This window comes from Nicotiana tomentosiformis, chromosome 2 (assembly GCF_000390325.3).
Source record: "Nicotiana tomentosiformis chromosome 2, ASM39032v3, whole genome shotgun sequence".
NCBI classification, from domain to species: Eukaryota; Viridiplantae; Streptophyta; class Magnoliopsida; order Solanales; family Solanaceae; genus Nicotiana; species Nicotiana tomentosiformis.
The window spans coordinates 168,533,798-168,556,554 of NC_090813.1; the positions used below are offsets into that span (position 1 = coordinate 168,533,798).

At 32.2% G+C, this 22,757-nt stretch overlaps 1 protein-coding gene across 1 annotated transcript; it reads left to right on the forward strand.

Annotated features, from left to right (window-relative positions):
* Nucleotides 1-6,930: 6,930 nt before the first annotated feature.
* LOC104108735 (SPX domain-containing protein 1-like) lies at nucleotides 6,931-10,406 on the forward strand. The gene is made up of 3 exons (XM_009617843.4): nucleotides 6,931-7,468; nucleotides 8,907-9,030; nucleotides 9,600-10,406. The coding sequence occupies exons 1-3, from the start codon at nucleotides 7,229-7,231 to the stop codon at nucleotides 10,115-10,117; spliced, it is 882 nt and encodes a 293-aa protein (XP_009616138.1). The 5' UTR covers nucleotides 6,931-7,228; the 3' UTR covers nucleotides 10,118-10,406.
* Nucleotides 10,407-22,757: the final 12,351 nt, after the last annotated feature.

A 22,757-nucleotide genomic window follows, 5' to 3' on the forward strand; every position in this document is an offset into this window, starting at 1 on the left:
CTCACCGCGGGAGCCTTCACAATTTATTTTAAAGAAAACATTTTTTTCAAAATAGCATACCGCGTTTTAGCCATCCTTATCACACCGCATGACTTCTAGTAGTTCCCCCTACTAGCCACGCATATCAAGCCACCCTTATCTCACCGCATGTGTTTCAATACCCAGACCTTATACCACCGCATGCGGATCAACATCACAATATATCATAATTTGCACCTCAAGTGCTCAAAAATTTAACTTGCCAAAATAATTTAACAACAATATTTTTCCACAATAAAGAGCTCACGGCTCATGTCAAAATAATTTAACAAATAATATTTTTTTCATAATAAAGAGCTCACTTGTCCATCACAATGAGTACGAAAATATTACAAAAACTATTCATGAATAATAATTCAGCAAAATAATATTTCAAAATTTTTAATACGTTGCTTCAATACCAAATTTAAAAATGTGAAATACTTCATATTAATAATATTTAATTTAAATAAAATCAACTTCAAATAATGCACATAATAAAAGAAACAAAGTTCCAACTAAACAGATAAAACAATTAGCACGAAAAGGTCAAGCAAATTTAAAATATAAATATTTAATCAATAATCAAGAATATAACCAAAAAAAAATTAATTAATACACAAGAGTGATCTACACAATTTAAAATATAATTTTTCACATTTAGCCTTTGTACACACTCGTCACCTCGTGTACACGACTTTCCACACATTACAATTATTAATCCCATGGAGAATTTCCCCCACACAAAGTTAGATAAGTCACTTACCTCGACTTGCTCCAATTTAACCAAGTATGCTTTTTCCTCGATTTTTCGATTTCGGTCGACTCGTATCTAGTCATAATTAATTCAATATAGTCAACAAAAATTATAGAATTAATTCTATAAGAAAATACTATATTTTTTAATAAATATCTGAAATTAACTCAAAAATGGCTCGTGGGGCCCACGTCTCGGAATCCGGCTAAAGTTACGAAATATGAACACCCATTCAACCACGAGTCTAACCATCTCAAAATGACTAAATTCCAATAACGATTCAACCCTCAAATCCTCAAATCTATCCAAGAGGGTTTTTAAATTTTTCTAACTTAAATCACAAATTAAATGTTAAAAACAGTGATAGATTCGGGTAATCTAACCAAGATTGAGTTATGAACACTTACCCCAATATTTTTCCTTAAAAATCTGTCAAACATCGCTTCTGCTCAAGCTCCAAGTTGTTAAAAATGGCGAAAGGGGACGAAGCCCCCCTGTTTTTATAACTTACAGATCTGTCCAGGGTGACCTCGATCATGGAGTCCGATCATGGGGAGTCCGATTAAGGGGAGTCCGATCATGGTCCTCGATCATGGTCCTCGATCATTGCCCTCGATCATGGACCTCGGTCATGGCCTTCGATCATGGCCCTCGACCCTGGGGCTCAATCATAGCCATCGATCTTGGCTATCGATCATGGCTTCGATCTTTATGGCCTTCGATCACTGGCCTTGGTCATAGCCCTCGATCCTGGGCCTTCGATCACTGGCCTTCGAGCTTGCCTTCGATCATGGCCCTCGAGCCTTGCCTTCGATCATGGCTCTCGAGCCTGCCTTTGATCATGGCTCTCGAGTCTGCCTTCGATCCTCGACTCAATTTTTGGGCTCGATTGCTCAGCAGAAGAAAAATTGCAGCAGCTTTTGTTTTTGTAGCAGTTGTTTAAGTCCTATTTTTGATCCGTTAACCATCCGAAACTCACCCGAGGCCCTCGTGACCTCAACCAAAAATACCAACAAGTCCTAAAACATCATACAAACTTATTTGAAACCTCACATCACATCAAACAATGCTAAAATCACGAATCATGCTCCAATTCAAGCTTAATGAAACTTAAAATTTCTAACTTCTACATTCGATGTCGAAACCTATCAAATCAAGTCCGATTGACCTCAAATTTTGCACACAAGTCATAAATGACATAACGGGGCTATGAAAATTTTCGGAATTGGATTTCGACCCCGATATCAAAAAGTCAACTCTTCGGTCAAACTTCCAAACTTTAAATTCTAATTTTAGCCATTTCAAGCCTAATTTTACTACAGACTTCCAAATAAAATTTCGAACACGCTCCTAAGTCCAAAATCACCATACGAAACTATTGGAATCATGAAAATTCTATTCCGGGTTCGTTTGTACATAATTCATCATCCGATCACTATTTGAACTTAAATTTTTAATTTCTCATCAAAATTCCATATCTCGGGCTACGGACCTCGGAATTTGATTTCGGGCATACGACCAAATCCCAAATCACGATACGGACCTACCAAAACTGTCAAAATACTTATCCGAGTCCGTTTGCTCAAAATATTGACCAAAGTTAACTCAATTAAGTTTTAAATCTCTAATTCACATTTTAATCCATTTTTCACATAAAACTTTCCGGAAAATTTTATGGACTGCGCACGCAAGTCGAGTAACGATAAATAGTGCTTTTCGAGCTCTTAGAATATAGAATTAATTATTAAATTTAAAGATGATATTTTGGGTCATCACACTCCTCTTGCAAAAAGGCAAAAAAAAAAAACTACTTTCCATATAAATATAAAACTCTTTCACATTTAAAACCATATAATTATAGTTCTTTAAAACACTTTAGCTAGATTTGAATAAAGTGAATTTTTTTAAAATAAATGTAATATATAGAGTACACATCTATGTTTATCTAGAGAATAAAAAAGAGTTTAAAAATCGAATAAAAGTTTACTTACATATATAATGAAGTACATCTACATATATATATATATATATATATATATATATATATATTAAAGGAATAAAGTTACCATATATAATTGACATTGAGGTTAAGCCAAGTGGCAAGCTAATAAATGTCAATAGTATATGGTAACTTTATTCTATATTTGACTATGTTAGTCAAATACAAATACAAATATATATATATTAAAGGAATAAAGTTACCATATATAATTGACATTGAAGTTAAGCCAAGTGGCAAGTTAATAAATGCCAATAGTATATGATAACTTTATTTTATATTTGACTATGTTCGTCAAATACAAATATATATATATATATATATATATATATATATATATATATATATATATATATATATATATATATATATATATATATATATATAAATATGAATTAAAGGATAATTTTGAATTTATAGATAAAGTTTTTAAATTTGAATTAAAATAAAAAAGAAATTTATCTTTTGTTATCATGTTATGACACTTAATTCGGCTAATGATCATATGCAATCATGTTAGGAACTTTTGTTATCTTTTCTAATTATTTAAATACTACTTCTCCTCTTGAAAAAAGGGAAAAAAAAAAAAAAACTACTCTCCATATAAATATAAAACTCTTTCACTTTTAAAACCATATAATTATAGTTCTTTAAAACACTTTAGCTAGATTTGAATAAAGCGAATTATTTTTAAAATAAATATAATATATAGAGTACACATCTATGTTTATCTAGAGAACGAAAAAGAGTTTAAAAATCGAATAAAAATTTACTTACATCTATAATGAAGTAAATCTACATGCCAGAGAAAAAAACATCACAAATATCAGTCAATATTCAAAAAAAAGTTTTTTTTTTCTTTTTGAAGAATGTTTGTTTCAAGAGTCAATTTGTATAAATGGACATCAAATAAATAACAAAACTTTGGCTATACAATTATTGTCATTAAATTCAATTTAGCACCTTCTAGGTATTAAAGGGTATAAGCTGAAACCTTTTTATTTAGCTGCAGTCAAGCCAACATTGCAAGGGTATAATATTTTTGTCATTGAAAAATATTAGTTTTGAATCATTAGATTATGTGAAAGATTTTTTTCTCGAATTCAACAAAAGGGATATTGGTTTCTAATTGATAGTTACTATAGCGATTTTCAAGTTTAACAAAAAGTATATTTAAAACATTTATTAAGAAGCTAATTTTTTTTTAAAATGTAAACAAATTATTTCGAAATGGGATTATTTTTTAAAATATAATATAATTTTAAAAATAAAAAGATAAGATATTTTTGAATTTTAGTAGAGAGGTTTTAAAATTATTATAATAGAAGTCATAGCATGGATAAAATCAAGAAACCAAAAACTTATGAAATATTTACATAAATATCTGGCCAAATTTATTGTTTAATTTTTATAGCTAATATACATAGATGATATAACGATAACACACAATTATACATATATTATATATGAATTATATATAAATTACACATCCTTCAATTTTTTAATTTAAGTGGTTGGTTGAGCACCTATTTAGGTTGATTAGATAAAGCCAAAAGAAAAATATGAAAGAATTTCAACCAAAGACTAAAAATATAAATAAAGTTCTTATGTAGACAATTTCTTTTAAAACTCATCCTTTTTATAGCGAATTAAATTAATTTTTTTAATAAAAAAGAAATAAAGACATAAAAAAAACAAGATAAAAGAAAATAAATATAGAAAAAATGTATGAAAAATCTAAAAATCAGAAATAAGAGATGACAACGAATTTCTTCTTATGTTTCATCTTTGTTGAGTATAGAAATTTTGGAAGCTGATCTCATCGATTTCAAATATTTTTTTCAACTCAAATACATAGATTATAAAATAAGGATATCTTAGAATATTTTTTTAATTTACATTGTGTGTCGTTTTTAAAAAATCACTATTAATAACAAACTTATATGATATTCGTATTTGAATTTAAATACAATTTGAGTAGTTTGCATTGAGGTTAAGCCAAGTATGGTGTCGAGAAAAAACTATTTGAAAATTTTAAAATAATATATGCAATGTTATATAATTATATAATAACAATCAACTAATTTAACATTTAATGATTCAAAGAACAAAAAATCCGTATATATAGGGTATTCAAAATTCAAAATTTGTGGCTAGAGATATCGATAAACTCAAAATGGAGTCATACTAAAATAAAGTTTTTTCGGCTAAAGAATTATTTAAATTTATAGATAGCCGATTAAAGTGAATTTTAAATTATGGATAATATCTTGACTTGCATCATTATAAAGATGATCATTATTGAAAAATATATAAAATTTTAGAATTTGATATTTCAAAATAGAAATAGTTTTTGAAAGATAACAGCATACCAAATAAGAGTTCAAGTCGTAGTAAAAGAGTCATGTCGTAACCAAAGAATCATTCATACTGTGTCAACCTTTGTGCTTTACCATAAATACGAGCTATTATTTCGCTTTGTGGCTATTTTTAGGTTCCAATGACACTAATGCGAATGGTGCAAAAATAAAATTATCACTACGAGATTTGAGAAAATATTAGTCTTTCTTCATGTAGTTTCTTAATTAATATCTAACGATTATCTATAATTATCTAGAAGGTTTAAATTTTAAGGCTATTTACATATAATTCAAATAACTCAGATATTTAACATGGTTAATGTTAAATATCAAACTGGAGTCATACTGGGGAAAAAATTCACTGGCTAAAGAATTTTTTATATTTTTAGATAGCCGACTAAAATGAGTTTTGAATTAAGGATATAAAAATAATTATTATTGAAAAATAAAATTTTAGAAACTGAAATTTTAAAATAGAAATATTTTTTAATAGATATCAACACACCAAATAAGAGTTCAAGTAATATTTAATTGAGTCAAGTCGTATCCAAAGAGTCCTTCATAGTCTCAACCTTTAATTGTTTTGCCATAAATATGAGTTATTATTTTGCTTCTTGACTATTTTTAGGATCCAATGACACCGGCGAGAATGTTACCAAAAAAGAAAACTAGAATTATAACTAGGAGATTTGAGGAATTTTTAATTTCATGTAGTGTTTCTTAATTAATATTCAATGATTATCTATATTTATCGAGAATGTTTAAATTTTAAGATTATTTACATATAATCCAAGTAACTCAAATAGTTGACATGGTTAATATCCGCACATCCGCGCGGGTGCTAATACTAGTTCAAAATTATAATAGTAAACCAAAATTGTTTAGGATTTGGTATTTGATAGTTTATTTAATTCATGTCTGAATAAGATTTATAGTAAGAATATATTAAAATTACAGTTTTCAGTTAAAATAAGTTTTGTACTATTATAAATAGATGTTTTGCTAGCTTATTTTTTACGTTTGAAGATTTATGGAGGAGAAATAAAAAGTTGTAAAGATCAGTCGGAGATTTAATAATTTTTTTTGTTCTTCATATTGGTATTAAAGTTTCTACAATCTTCGGAGAGAATCAAATAGCTTCCGATGCCGGTAGGCAATGAGCCATATGTGCCGCCCATCTGGCCGTTGAGTATGTTGGCAAATATGGGGCCAATGTTATATGTATGGAAAGCAATCTTGTTGAGAAGAATTGAGCAAAATGATTGCAAACTTAAAAGGTGCAAGGTAATAATGGCACAAGGGAAAGAGACTCTTCTTTAAAAATTAGAGAAGCGGTCAAGAAAAAATAAAAAAAGGAGCTGGTGACAAGTACATCACCAATTGGGAGCTGGTCACAAGTGTATCTGTGGAAGTTGGAGAAGTACTTCAACAAAATTGGGTGTTGGTGACAACGTGCATCAACGGGAGTTGAAGATATGTGCTTTAACAAAATTAGAATGTTGGTGATAAAGTGTATCAACATGAGTAAAAGATAGGTGTTTCAACAAAATTGGATGTTGGTGACAAAGTGCATTAACGAGAATTGGAGTCAGCTTGACGTTGGTGGGTTCAGATCAGTTAAAGATTTGCTAAACTTTTGTTAGCTATTTTTAGATGAATATACAGTAACAGCAGAGTTATTCCTATGCTTTAATAGTTTTATCAACACTTAAATTTATAAAGAAGATGGCTTGCTCAATAGAGTAAGGTAGCCTTAATAGGTTTATAATATGGCAATTTGGTTGGGACTTTTTTTCGAACACAAAATGTCAATTTTTTATGTGGATTTGATTCCAATTCGATTCATTTTCCGTACCCCTAAGATACAAACAACCATCGGAATCCAATTTATCTTGGTGCCAAATTACCCCAATTGGAGCAAATAAAAAATTAGAAAATTCGACGATCGAACCAAAGAGCATATATAGTGGCCAAACCATATACCCAAGAGAATCGTGCGTCGCTAATTCCGATATTCCCTACCAAACAATCATAGAATCCAACGCATTATATATACAAGTCCTTTACTGCTATTAAAAAAGCAATTCTTGGATCATGAAGTTCGGCAGGATCTTGATGATGTTGATGGCCCTTATAGAACAGACTCTGCCTGAATGGAAGGACAAGTTCCTGTCTTACAAGGATCTCAAGAAGCAATTGAAATTGATTTATCCTAATAATGATGGGATTAACAGAAAGGAGGTAAATGATTTTGTGGTGCTCTTAGAGGAGGAAATCGAAAAGTTTAATTCTTTCTTCATCGAAAAAGAAGAGGATTATATCATTCAATTCAAGGTATCTTTTTCTTTTCCTTATTAATTACCACTCACTAAGAGTGGAACGAAACTGAACAGATTGGTATCAGAGTATCCATATAAGAATACCAATTAGTTGGGTTTAAGTTTTAGTCATTGTAGGCAGATTTATGTTATACCTGCACTGGTGGGATGTAGCACATATCATGCGCACAAGCTGGCTTCGTCATTAAAAAAAAAAAAGTTGTAGTCATTTTTTTTGTATGCTACTTGTCGTTTTGGTTTTATGACACCCTAATTTCAGTAATTTGTCCCAATACTGACTGGCAATTCTTATGCTAACCTTCCAACTAGTTTGCAATTGTGAAACTTGCATTCGCAGATGTTTGCATAAACAATGTCAGTCTAGTGTAAGAAAATTTGGGTTCATCTATTTTGTTTCTGCATGAGAGTAAAAACTAACTTGACCACTAAGCCAAAACCTTGCTTGTCACAGTGGATTCACTACATCATGATAAATAGACAGTATTTTTGTTTCTTAATTGTAATCTTCAGGGAGTGGTGTTGGATGGCACTGCGGTGCCTCTGCCTCTAATCATGGAAGTGTCGTTTTTGTTATACATTCCATTATCTCCCCTATCCTTGTTGATCTTTAAAATACTTTCCAACCTTTTCATTGGAGCCTTGTTGTTGTAGCATTTAGATTATTCTTGGTTCCTTTTGGTTTCTCGGTGTTCTTATCTTAATTCTAGGGAACTTTCTTCTTTATGTTAAGCAGAGAAGAAGAAAATATGTGTATTTGGATATTAGTATTGCATCTCATTGCAATTCTTAGTCGTGTTATGGGACATCTTTTGCATACCGCAATTGCTTAAAGTTTGTCAAAATGATAAAAATAACTGAGAATTTGTGTTCTGCATTTGAGGTGATTAGAATAGAATTATGGTATCTGTTTTTTTTCTTGACAGAGTAATGTGCAGTACCATGTTACTTCTGTACAACAGTTATGGTCTTAATTGCTTTGGTGCATTTGTACTAGGCAATGAGTCATGATAGCAGAGAAATGGTAATCAAGTCCTTTTGTTATATTTCTAGTCGAGTCATGATAATATTGCTTATATGATACAAAATTTTAGAATTAGGGCTTCTTCCTCTTTACTCGGTTCGTTAGCACTAGTGTTAGTATGATATCCTTTTAGTCATAGATTGATATTACTTCCTATAGTTTCACAACTTTCTTCACTTCGGTTTTATTTTTATCTTGTTGTTATTCGTACTTGTTGCCATTACTTTTTTCATCCGTTCTCCAGCCCAGGGTCTATCGGAAACATACTCTCTGCCCTTCCAGGGTAGGGATAAGACTGCTTACATCTTACCCTCTTCAGACCTCATTTGTGGGAAATTATTGGATTTGTTGTTGTTGTTGTTGTTGATCTTTTCCAATTTTTTTGTTTTTCCTTCTTGTTGGGCAAATGCAGGTTTTAAGAGATAGTATTGCTGAGATTAGAAGTTCGGAAGAGTTGATGAGAGTAGGTAGAGACCTGGTGGATCTTCATGGACAGATGGTTCTATTGGAGAATTACAGTGCTCTTAACTATATAGGTACTCAGCCATTAATATTTTAGCTAACAGCATTAACAAGTGTCATAAAAATGAAAGTGTGCTGCATAGGAATGACAATAATATGCTTTGACAATGTATTCTTCAATAGGTCTTTTTTTTTTTTTTTTACTTTATACCGTATTTATGTTGTCATTCATGGGGTAATGTGAACAGTGTTCTTTCTGTTTGAGGGCATTGGTAAATTCTTATTAGAAGTATATTCAGTTGGAGTTTAAGCTAAGTTGACTTTTCATTCTCTGTGTAAATTATGCAGTAAAGGTTCAATGGTTTGTAGGGCATAAAAAACTAGAGTGTAAGAAAGCAGAATCTCACTTTTGATGTGGCAAATCGTAAATGAAGCTTTAATTCACGTATTCAATTAATCATTTGCCAATCTATTTGTAACAGAATCTTGAAAATAGCGAAACTTATTGCCAGGCATCATAAAGCCTTGTTCTAGCATTGTATAACCATACATAATTGCACCACTGACGCGATTAGGATTGCATTTTCAGTTCTTTTATAGATTTTTACATATTTTTCCACTTGGGTAATTATGCTGTTTTCAGGATTAGTGAAGATATTAAAGAAGTATGATAAACGTACTGGTGCTCTTATTCGCTTGCCTGTCATCCAAAAGGTGCTAGAGGAGCCATTTTTTAAAACTGATGTTCTAAATAAGCTAGTGAAGGAGTGTGAGACCATGCTTAGTAGCCTTTTCTCCCAAAATGAGCCATCTAAAGCACCAGGAGACGAAGAAAATGGCGGAGGAAGTAGTAGTGGAGTCGAAGATACAAAAGTAGTTGCAGAGACTAAAGAACCATCTGAAGGTATTGATGGAGGAAGCAGGGTAGCTGAAGATCCAGAAGAACTTGCAGCAATTGAAAAGCTCTCTAAAGCACCAGGAGGGGAAGGAAGCGGCGGAGTCAAAGATCCAGAACTTTCCGAGATTGAAAACAAGGGAAACATGTACTTGAAGCTTACAAAATCAGCATTGAGAGTCTTGCAGGAAATCCGAAGTGGAAGTTCAACTGTCAGCATGTTCTCTTTGCCGCCACTGGAAAGGAACGAACTGCATGAGTTCTAGAAGAATATTCCAGTTGTAGAACAAGCAGCAAAATAGTGTTCAATATCATCTGTGATATGCTCTACATATTGTTGTGTTTTAATTTTTCCAGTTCAGGTGTTATATATCTGGAAGCAATAAGTTCAGTTGTTTTGACTGTGTGCATTGGGGCTTAAATAGGGTTTTAATTTCCAGAGTATATTATAGGCTCTAGGACTTCTCAAGTTGGTTTTTGTATGTAAAAGTTACTTTTTCATCACAATGTATTACTATATTATTTCTTATTGATATGTCTACCTTTTAACGTGGAGCCAGAATTTGCTAGCAAAACATCGAACTTAAGACGAGCATGCTCAAAAACTGTAGCACGAACAGACCACAAGGGCCAGGCTTTCCTCATTTTTATATCGCGGGAGCAAATTGATTCATTAAGTTAAAATGGAAGTTCAGTTTTAAAATTCTAAACATATTGAAGTAACTTTTGCAAATGTGGGAGAACTTATGCTATGAACACATCAGTAAGGTGCAAAGAGTACTAGAAGATAAAATGAGAGGTTGCTTGAGATGGTGCGGTTCAACCTTCAAAAACACCGTTCAATCGGTGTTAAAGGAGACGAGATAAAGCTAGAATCACATTTTCAAAACTGCGTAATGCTTCATTGCGCTGACAAGAGTATCCTTGTCTTAGTGAACTTGGCATTCCAAAAAAATATTGTGCATGAGGTTTGCTATATTCCAGCGTCCTCACATTCAAATTCCTCAATATCCCCACTGGTGCCCAATCCAAACATCTTGATTGTATCAGTAATCCCTTTGAATGTATCGCTATTATATGTCCTTTTTATGTTAATGCTATTCACACAATCCTACAATTTGATCTCACGTTGGAACAACTTCTATTTCTACTATTCGTTCATTGTTACACGCAATGGATACATTCCAAAATCCTTGTTGTTCTTCTTTAGTTTCATATACACTCGGACTCCCATGTCATTGCGGATTATCAGCGGATGATATCTGTCATTAGTTACTCTGTATTTGATTTTAATGATTTTAACAGACGTGGCTACTGCTAGTTGTTCTGCAATGGCTAAAACCAATGCATCTTAGCTTGATTCGGTGTTGTTTACCACTCTGTCGACAATGAAATCAACAAGTCCCTCGCTACTATCCCATCGAGTGTTGAAGCTTAATAGCCATCATCTCCACTCTCCATTAGATATAAGATTTTGTCTCTTTGCAACGATTGCAAAGTCATCCCGAGTGAGAACCTTACGACCCAATATAGGCTCTTGGTCATGGATCTTGAGATCACGAGAAAGAGGAGAAAGAGAGTTGTGTATGGTCAACCTAATTAGATCAAGTGGTGAGCCTTGACTAAGGAGAAAGCTCAGGAGTTGGGGGGAAGTTGCTGGCTATGGTGACTTGGAGGAGTAGTGGGTATGCGAGTGGTATGTGGACCACGACTGCAAATTATTTTAGGAAAGCTGCTAGATAGGTATTAAGAGTCTTGAATGGCTACTCTGGTGGTCACAAAGAATATTGGTGGTGGAATGGAGAGGTCCAATGAAAAGTAGAAGCCAAGAAAACGGTGAAACTAGTGGAGAGCGTAGACGAGGAGGAGAAGAAGACGATAATAGGGAGTGGTATAAGATAGCTAAAAAGAAGGCAAAGTTAGCGGTTACGACGGCTAAGACTACATCTTTTGGACTTTTGTATGAAGAACTTGGAGGCAAAGGTGGGGAAGAGAAGTTGTTCAGACCATCCAAGGTGAGATAAAGGAAGGCACGTGACCTAGACTAAGTGAATTACATCAAAGATAAGGAAGGAAGAGTTTTGTTGGATAAGGCACATATTCGACGAAGATGATAGGCTTACTTCCATAAACTCTTGAACAAAGAGGGGGACAGAAACATTGTGTTGGGTGAATTAGAATACTCCTAGAGTCTTTGAGACTTTGGGTATTGTAAGCATATAAAAGTTGAAGGGTCGAAGGGGTTATGCATAAGATGAGCAGGGGAAGAGCGACCGGGCCAGTTGAAATCCGGTAGAATTTAAGAGGAGTGCGGGCAGGGCGGGCTTGCAGTGGATTACCGAGTTATTTAATATCATTTTTAGGACGAAGAAGATGCCCGGAGAATATAGGTGGAGTATGATAATCCCTCGTATAAGAACAATGATGATATCCAAAATTGCAATAACTGTTGGAGTATCTAGCTGCTAAGCCATACTATGAAAGTCTAGGAGATGATTGTTTTGAAGGTGAGGAGGAGTGTATTTATTTTCGAGAATTAGTTCGAATTTATGCTGGGCATTCGACTACGGAAGTCATCCACCTTGTTAGGAGATTGGTAGAGTGGCATAGGGAGAGGAAGATGGACTTACATGTAGTATTCATCGACTTAGAGAAGGCTTACGATAAAATCCCGAAAGAGGTTCTGTGAAGATATTTGGAGGCTAGAGGTATACATATTGCATACATTAGGGCGATTAAGGACATGTATAATGGAGCTAATACCAAAATGAGGACAGTGGGAGGGACTTGGAACATTATCTAGTCGTGATGGGATTATACCAGGGATCAGCTCTCAGTCTATTTTTATTTGCCCTGGTGATGAACGTGCGGACATACCACATTCAAAGAGCGGTGCGATGGTATATGTTATTTGCAGATGACGTTGTACTGATTGTCGAGATGCAAGGCATGCTAACACGAGGTTGGATATTTGGAGGTAGACCCCGGAGTCTAAAGATTTCAAATTGAACAGGACCAAGACAGAATATTTGAAGTGCACGGGAAGGTGAGGCTTGATTCACAAGTCATCCTAGGAGAGGAAATTTCAAGTACCTTATGTTAGCTATACAAAGAAATTGGGAGATTGACAAGAATATTACACACTGTATTGGGGCGGGGTAGATGAAATAGAGGCTTATTTTTGGTATTTTTTGTAATAAGAATGTGTCACCAAGATTTAAAGGTAAGTTCTATATAGTGGTGGTCAGACCGATTATGTTGTATGGGATTGAGCGTTGGCCATTCAAGAACTCTCATGTCCAGAAGATGAAGGTAGCACAAATAAGGATGTTGAGATGGATGTGTGGACATACCAAGTTAGATAGAATTAGGAATGAAGTTATTCGGGACAAGGTTGGCGTGACCCCTGTGGAGGACAAGATGCGGAAAACGAGACTTATATGGTTCGGGCACATGAAAAGGAGAGGCACAGATGCCTCAATAAGGAGATGTGAGAGATTGGCCTTGGAGTGCCTAATGAGAGGTAGAGATAGGCCGAAGAAGTATTGGGGAGAGGTGATTAGGCAAGACATGATAATTTTCCAGCTTATCGAGGACATGACCCTGGATAAGAAGGTATGGAGGTCAAGAATCAAGATAGTAGGCTAGGTAGCCGAGCATTGTCCTTGCTCGTTCAAGTAGTTTTAATGCATTCTTCGGTGTTAGTTTTGTATTTTCTTATTATTAGATTTCTGTTATTGCTTACTCTTTTTTTCGCTTCAGTTTTCTATTTGGTTTGCTAGTGTTGTTGCTTGTTGTTACCCCTTCTTCTCTATCTTTCCTGAGTCGAGAGTCTTCCAGAAATAACCTCTCTTCTTTTTTCAGGTAGGCGTAAGGTTGGCGTATATTTTACCCTCCCCAGACCCACTAGTGGGATTACACTGGTTGTTGTTGTTGTTATTGTTGTTGTTGTTATATTTCAGATTTTTATTAAATGGAGTAATAGTAGTCGTAGTATGTGCTAATAATGCCTCCATCTTTATCTATATAATTAGTTAAGATATGGTGTTGTTTTTATTTTTCAATTCAGTTTTTTAGAAAAACTTATTAATTAACATAGGGCAGTAGGCTATTTTCAGATTAAAAGAATCTTATTTACTATCTTTACATTTCAATTAAAAAGAATAATCTTATCTTTCAATTTAAATTAAATGTTACTATAAATATTCTCCTATATCACCAAGTGGCTTTGTATTAGCTTGATCACAATGCAAACTTTATTTCTTTATATATATATAAGAGAGAGAGAGAGAGAGAGAGAGAGAGAGAGAGAGAGAGAGAGAGAGAGAGAGAGAGAGAGAGAGAGAGAGAGAGAGAGAGATTTTAAAAAATATTATTAACTAAGATAGGACAATAGGCTATATTTACTATATTTCCATTTCAATTAAAAAGAATAATCCTATCTTTCAATTTAAATTAAATATTATTACAAATTTTCTCCTAAATTTTCAAGTGGCTTTGTATTAGCTTACTACTCGGTTTAACCACAATTCAAACTTTATTGGTTTAATATATACTAGTCCTTAGGGTACGCGAATTGAATACTAGTCAAATGGTCCTATTTTGTTATATGAATAACAATCTCTTGTGTCTCTAGAATTTGCTTTGTCATGAAATCAGAAACTCATTTTTTACCCTTTAAAATATTTTTTATATTTGACAAACTTATAATTTAAGCTACTTTTTTGATATTTAGGGGTTTAAAATCAACTAAAAGTTTGATTAATAATTTTTTTCTTATTTAAACTATTTAAGAAGTCATAATATTTAAAATTTTAAAATTATAAAGATTTTACCTTAAATGGATCTCGTGTCCTCCAATAGGTATGAACAAATTGATACTAAGATCAGTCTCTCAACAAGGAGTTTAGCATCCTAGGTATGATCAAACTAATAGTTAGAACGTTTCATTTCTCAACCAAATTAGTAAATTCCTAAATTTACTCGACCTAATCCGTAATGATCCAAACTGTTAAAAAATAATATAAATAACTAAATATGATATATATACATATATTTTTTAAAATTTTATTCAACAATTAATAAGAAAAATATTTATTTAAAGTAGTACATGAGAAAAAGAGAAAGAAAACATATGATGATTTTGTAATTTAATATTTAACCACGCTGCAAACTTTCAATTAAGAATTCTATCAATTGAAAATTAATTTTACTTACATAATAATTTTGAAAAAAAAATGAAATTAATCTTTTTTTCTAATTAGTTAATTTAAAGACTTAATTATTTATTGGGGCGTCGTGTTTTTATGATAGTATATAGGATATATATAATTTTTGAACCTCCTTTCTACTCGACCAATATTTTTCTCTTTATAATTTGTATAATATTTAAACACTATATTCAACAATTACAATATATATTTAATTAAGTACAAACCTCATACATTCGAACAATATTTTTCTCTTTAGCAACTTATCAACAACAACAACATTAAGTAATTAGAATAAATATTTACATGTAAATAAAAACCTCTTACTTTATATAGTAACAACATATATATATAAAAACTTCTCCTTACAATTATAAGTGTCCTAATAAAAGAAGTATGAATGTGAAACATATTCACGCAGAAAGTACCGTCAATATATATAAGGAAAAGAAAACGTAATATACCTATTTCTCCCAAACAATAATTTAGAATCCTAAATATTAAGACTTCTTACATAATTCAAATAAGAAAAAATTTAATAATCAAATTTTAGTTGATTTTAAAAGTTTAGTTATTAAGAATATCAACAAATTATGATTTTGTCTAATATGAAATTTATTTTTCAAGGGTAAAAAAGGCGAACGATATTTCGTTAAGGGATTTCATGCTTTTAATATATATTAGTCTTAAAGTACGCGTGTTGCACATGTACCCTAATATCGGTGAGTACAAAATTTAAAAATCACACAAATATTATTAAATAATATATTTTAATTATTAAGTACAAATTATAATATAGTATAAATTCCTGAAAATAATGTATGTCAATTCTATTTAGTTAACTCGATAAAAGAAGAAATTACGCCATATTTAAGTCATCAAATGCCATATTTATAATTTTTTTCATATGGGTTATGTATTCGCCGAAGAAACCTCCAGAGAGAAGCACAAGGTGTTGATGTATATTCATGTTACTCAAAACAATATTTCAACCCTTCTATGACCTTCACGCTTCTCTAAAAAAATAATTTATAAAGACAGGCTCGAATATTGCAAGCCTAAAGAGAAATTATTGAGTTTGAGGACAATTTAAGCTCATCAAACCCATGATGGATGGTTATGAAAAGTCCTTATTGAAGTAGGGTTCGATCAAAAGCTTGATTAATATTCATTTTTTTCTTGTAAGGTTTTGCTTTAGCATGAAGATGGAGAGTAGTAGCCGAAAGTCGAGAGTCAGAGAATTTACTTGTGATTTTTGGATTTGCCTCCAACTTATTAAAGTTGTGCGATTGTCTGTTTTCTTAGATTAATTAGCAAAATATACGTGATATAAAGAAATTAATTTATATAGAACATTGAAAAACAATCTCTTCATCTACTCTAAAATTAGGTATTCGAACTCGATATATTACAATAAATGCCTTATCTTAAGTATTTTTAAAATATGATGTTTAATTAAAGAGTATGGTTATGGTTAGGGGTGGGCATAAAATATGAAAAATCGAATTTCGAACCAGACCGAATTAATTCGGTATTTTGATATTAGTTTATTTGGTATTTCGATATAATTCGGTATCAATTTTTCGATTATTCGGTATTCGGTACGGTCCTCGGTATTGAGGTTTCGATATTTCGGTATATCGAAATAACGAATTATTTAAATCTAAGTTTGCTTCTATTTCTATTTTTTCGCCCAATAAGCCTAAGCCCAATACCCCAAGTCCCCTAATTCCCTTAGGCCTTAGTACCTTAGGCTTACAGTTACGCAGCAGACAACACTACCCTTCACATCCCTCTCTTTAAACAACACTAAGTGATTGGTGCTTATTTATGCACATCAAAACTTGGTTATTTGTAAAAGCTGTTCATCTGCAAAATAATATTCTCCTTCTAATTAAGCTTAAATTTAGATCATATGGTGATGACTTCATTTGCTCCATGAAATGACTAAGAAGAACTTTTATTAAACGCAAGACAACCGAAAGATGGCAGAAATTTGGAAGCCATGTTGCCCTTAGGTCAGTGCCACTTCTTGTCACGTTAGATAGGGACAGTGCGATACCGAAATTATACCGAACCAAACAAGAAAATACTGAACCGTACCGAACCAAACAAGAAAATACCAAACCGTACCGAACTACTTTGGTATGATATTTGGTATGCACAATTAATATACCGAATACCGAAGTACCGTAATTCATAAATACCGTACCGAAGTACCGAACGTCTACCCTCTAGTTATGGTGGATAATTGGAGAAATTATACCTAATAGTATCTATTAGAATCAGTATTTATATTTTTTACATATAATATTATATGATTGAAGGGTAAAAAGGTTGTGTAACTTTAAATTGGTATTTTGAACTATTAATTCTTTACTTTGGTTCTTCCCTTTTTCTTTTTTTTTGGTAAATGCATTGAGAAAGAAGCATGGAAATTTTCCTTAAAATACAAAATTTCTCAAATAATATGATGGTGTATTTTTCTTCAAAATCAATATGTTCTACAAACTATATGATTCTATCATAACCAATTTTTCTTATAAATAATATTTTTGATATAATAAATTCTTCCTTTTTTTTCTTTTTCATGGTCATGACTAATATATTATTTCTTTATATATATATATATATTATTATTTTTTTATTTTTTATTTATTTTATTTTTTTTATTGTTATGAGTATTGGTGACTCAACTCAGAACAACTTTCGTTGCCTTCAACTTATTCACAATATATATATATATATATATATTTTATTGTTATGAGTATTGGTGACTCAACTCAGAACAACTTTCGTTGCCTTCAACTTATTCACAATTTGGTTTGGTAATATAAATAAATTTCACATTTATTTTTGGTTTCTTAGTTTTTCTTTACGTCTTCTTTGACAACTCTTGAAATCAATAGTCAAATAAAAAATTAATTTTATTTTTTCCTTTATATTATCTAGCTTTTCTTTGTTTTCTTTCTAATAAATGATTGTCAATTTCCTATCACAAATAGATGATTACTATCTTTTTCAGCAAGGATTACTATTTCTAAAGTTAATGATAGATACTCAATTTTAAAAATAGACAAAATATATAATTTAATGATCAAGCTTTTAAATAAATATTAATCGTTTGAAAATTTTAGAATAACAGTATAAAAGGATATAAAGAGACGTTGGCCTTGTATGATTAAAATACAAAGGACGAAAAATACAAAAATTGTTGTGGAGTTTCCTTGTAGGAAAACAAAATTTTCCATATACTTTTAATAGTTAGTATATAGATTATTCTTACGTCTGTGCTTTTATGATTTTTGTCACGACCCAATTTTACCTATAGGTCGTGATGGCACCCAACACTACAGCTAGGCAAGCCAACTAGTAAATTAAGCATATTCAATTCTTTTTTAAAAAAAAAATAATCAAGTAATTAAGCTCTCCTTACTTACAAGAATTTAGACAATATGAAAAGGTTTAGTAAATTAAATTAACCAAGAACAGAATTTAAATTCAAACATTCTACTAGTGTGTGTGTCAAGACCTGGTATCACAAGTGTATGAGTATCTAGTAGATTATACAAAAATCTCAAACATTGTCTGAAATAAAATAGACAGAATATAAAAACAAGAAGAGGCACTGGTAGCTGCAGAACGGCTCAGAAAGTCAGCTCACCACTACGCCTCTGGATAACGTGGATGTGCAATGATAGATCCTCCACTAGTGCATGTCTCAGATCCTGCACAAAAAGTGCTAGCAAGTGTAGCATGAGTACGTAAACAACGAGTACCCAGTAAGTATCAAGTCTAATCTCGAAGTGGTAGAGACGAGATAGCTGACTTTGACACTCGCTAAGGGTCAATAATAATAATTGAAATAAAAATAGAATATCTAAATCAACATGATTTACAGATTTAATAATAATTTTATTTAACCAGTAGAAATAATTAAATTCCTTCAAATGCAAAAAATTTCAATCTATTAATTAAATCCACAAGCCGCAATTAAAAATTAAAGTCTCGTGTAATTATTATTATTATTAGGCATGATTACTGTCGAGGTCGTATGGCCCGTTCTAGAGTGTCGTGTACACTGCCGAGGGACGTGCGGCACGATCCATAGATGCATCTATCTTGTCGAGGCGTTCGGCCCGCTCTACAAGAAAGGAGGACATTTTCTTATGTACCTCCGGAAGAAGAGTATATTTATTATAAAATCAATTCGAGAAGATGAATAATTTTTTTTAATAATTAATTAATTTAAACAGAAAATTAAGCATATGAGTTTTTCGTCTTTTAGTATTTTTTTTCTAACAATTCACAATATATATATCAAATAATTTTAATTAAATAAAGAATATAATTTACACAAGTAATTCATGATTTGAGTCATAAACTACCCGGACTTTTAGCATAAATAGTAGCTACGCATGGACTCTCGTCACCTCGTGCGTACGTAGCCCCCCGCAATTAGAATAATTATTTAATTTAATCACCTATGGGGTAAATTTTTCCTCACAAGATTAGACAAGAGACTTACCTTGTCTCAAAGTCCACTTTCCGATTACCACGTAGCGTTAAATTCTCAATTCAATGCCGAAAAATTCGAATCTATCCAAATGTTATACAAAATAATTAATACATGTTCAATAAATTCGAATTTAGGCTATTAAATAAATTACCCAACCTAAAATAGTAAAATTTCTAAAATTTATCCCGGGCCCACATGCCCGGATTTCGAAAATTTTCGGATGAAAACGTTACCCGTAATCTCAAAAACTCAAATAATAACCATTTTCGTGGTTAAAATCTCGTTTTTATAAGAATCTAGGTTTTTCATCTAAACCTTTGATTTTTAAGATTTACTAGTTATAATCTACCCATAATCTATGTATTTAACTCAAAGTATGTAGAATTAACTTACCTTCAAATTGCTAGTTGAAATCGCCTCTCAAAAAGCTCGAAAATCGCTCAACAATGGAAGAAATAGGGTTAAAAATGGTGAAATCCCGTTTTTAAGACATTCTACCCAGCACTGATGACCCCTTCTTCGTGAATGCGGTTAAGGCTTCGCGTTCGCGAAGGCAAAAATCCACAGCCTTAAAATTACCCTTCGCGGACGCGACAGGATCTCGCAAACGCGAAGACCTACGCTGACTGAGCAGCGCGAAAGCGAAGAGCAAAGCTCGCTGGCCCTCCCTGGCCCCATTTCTCCTACGCGAACGCGAGTAGGGTTCGCGAACGCGAAGGCCTAGGCTCATATGGTTCCGCGAATGTGTGAGCCTATCCGCGAACGCGAAGGGCAATTTTTCCACTGCCCTAAATCCTTCTTCGCGAAAGTGATTTCCCTCTTACGAATGCAAAGAAGGAAACCAGAACTGAAAAATTTGGTTTCTCATATTTAGCTTCGGGCGGTCCGAAACACACCTGAGCCCCTCGAAACCCCGTCCAAAGGCAACAACAAGTCTGTAATCATAATACAGACCTACTCGAACTCTCAAAAAGCGTAAAATAATAACAAATCCAAGAATCACATCCCGAAACCAAATTGGATCAAACTTTGAACTTCAAGTTTTCCGAATTCTCCGAATGCGGCGAATCATACTTAGACTACTCGGAATGACACCAAATTTTGCGTGCAAATTTTAAATGATATTACGAAACTATTCTCGATCTCGGAATTTAATTCGGACCTCCATTACTCTAAAACCTACTCCAAACTAAATTTGTAGAATTTTAAACCTTCAAATAGTTAATTTTTACAATTAAGCGCCAAAACGCTCCCGAGTTATCCAAAATCCGATCCGAACATACGCCCAAGTCCAAAATAATCATACAAATCTATTGGAATCATCAAATCCCGATTCCGGTGTCGTTTTCTCAAGATGTTGACCGAAGTCAAAGTTGGCCTTTTAAAGCCAACTTAAGGAACCAAGGGTTCCGATTTCAACCCAAACACTTCCAAATCTCGAACCAACCATCCCTGCAAGTCATAAATCAATAAAAGCACATATGAGGAGTTTTATTTAGGGGAATGAGTTTCTAAAAGTTAAAATGACCGGTTGGGTCATTACAATTTTATATGGCTTAGTTGATAAGTTTGGACTATTTGAATTTTTCCTTCTCTTTTTTAACGAACTTTAAAGTCCTAATAATTCTAAATATTAGAACTTCTTACTTAGTTCAAATAAGGAATGATTTTTAAAAAAATAGTTATAAGGGAAATGATTAAATTACTATTTCTAAATAGTAAGAAATTAATTAAATGCTATTCCTAAATATTAGAAAAATCAATTAAATGACTATATTGTCCAATACGAACTATATTTTAAAAGGGTAAAAAAGGTGAATGACATTTCACTAAGGACCTTCGTGCTTTTAATTTAACTAGTCTCTATGTTCGTGTGATGCACGAATATTTTCAATCTACTATTACTAAGCACGTTCAAAAAGTAGTAATCAATTTTTAATTGCATAGTATTCTAAAATTAATTGTATCTAAATATATGCGAAGTTTAATAATCAGTTCCTGAAAATATAGTATTTCATTTTTCTTGTAATTCTCTTCGCATAGCAAAGTAAAAGTCACTAATAAAAAGAATGGGACATGATATTTTTTAGGACAATACAAAAAACCTCCAATAAATATTATATTTGATCAGCATCATTTTTCTTTCTACAGTAAAAGATGTAGAAGATTAGGTGAAACCAAAACAACAATCATATTGATTTCACCAATTTATTTCATTGAATTTTAACCAATTAAATATTCATAAAAGTTAGAAATTTAAACTCATAAGAATATCATGTAAATAACATAGTCACATGATCACTTAACATAACAGTAATTATACAAAAAACAAATATTGATTATTGAAACATTAAAATTATGCAAATAAATAGCAATCTACCTTAAATTATGTATTAGAGTAGTATTCCAAACGGTATTAAAAAAAAAAAAAAAAAAAAGTCTGACTGCAAGTTCCAATCAATTACTTGATATTTGGGCATCATAGAACAAAGAATTAGCAATAAGAACCAAAGTCCAAAAGCATTATTTGTTTGAATTTTGTGTCACGGCTCAATTTTCCCTCTGTTGAGTACCGTGATGGCACCTAGTCTTAGGGACTAGGTAAACCTAACATTTACGGAAATAATAACCATATTAACTAAAGCCTGACAAATGCGAAGTAGAAATCTCTATACAATACTTACAATCCCAAAACCGGTAGTACAAGCCATAAGCTCTACTGAATTACCAGAAAGTCTATAAATATAATTGTTTTGAAATAGAGATAAAATAGTGCAAGTACAATTTCAGAAGGTTACTCCAAAGCCTGCGAACGCAACAACAGGTTTACCTTGAGTCTCCACAGCCAGATTCGTACTGTTAGCAAGCGGTCAATCGACTCCACATTACCTGGCTCTGCACAAAAATGTACAGAAGTGTATTATGAATATACCACAGTCGGTACCCAATAAGTATCAAGACTAACCTCAGTGGAGTAGTGACGAGGTACAGTCAAGACACTCACTAGTCAAATAACCTGCGTCATACTAAATAATCGAAAACAAATAGCAGTGATAGCAACAATAATCAACTAGTGATATAAACAGTAAGGCAGCAAGAACACTATAATTTTTACTCAGACGAATAATAAAAACACAAGTACAACCAGCTAAACAAGTCTTTCACATATAATTTCTT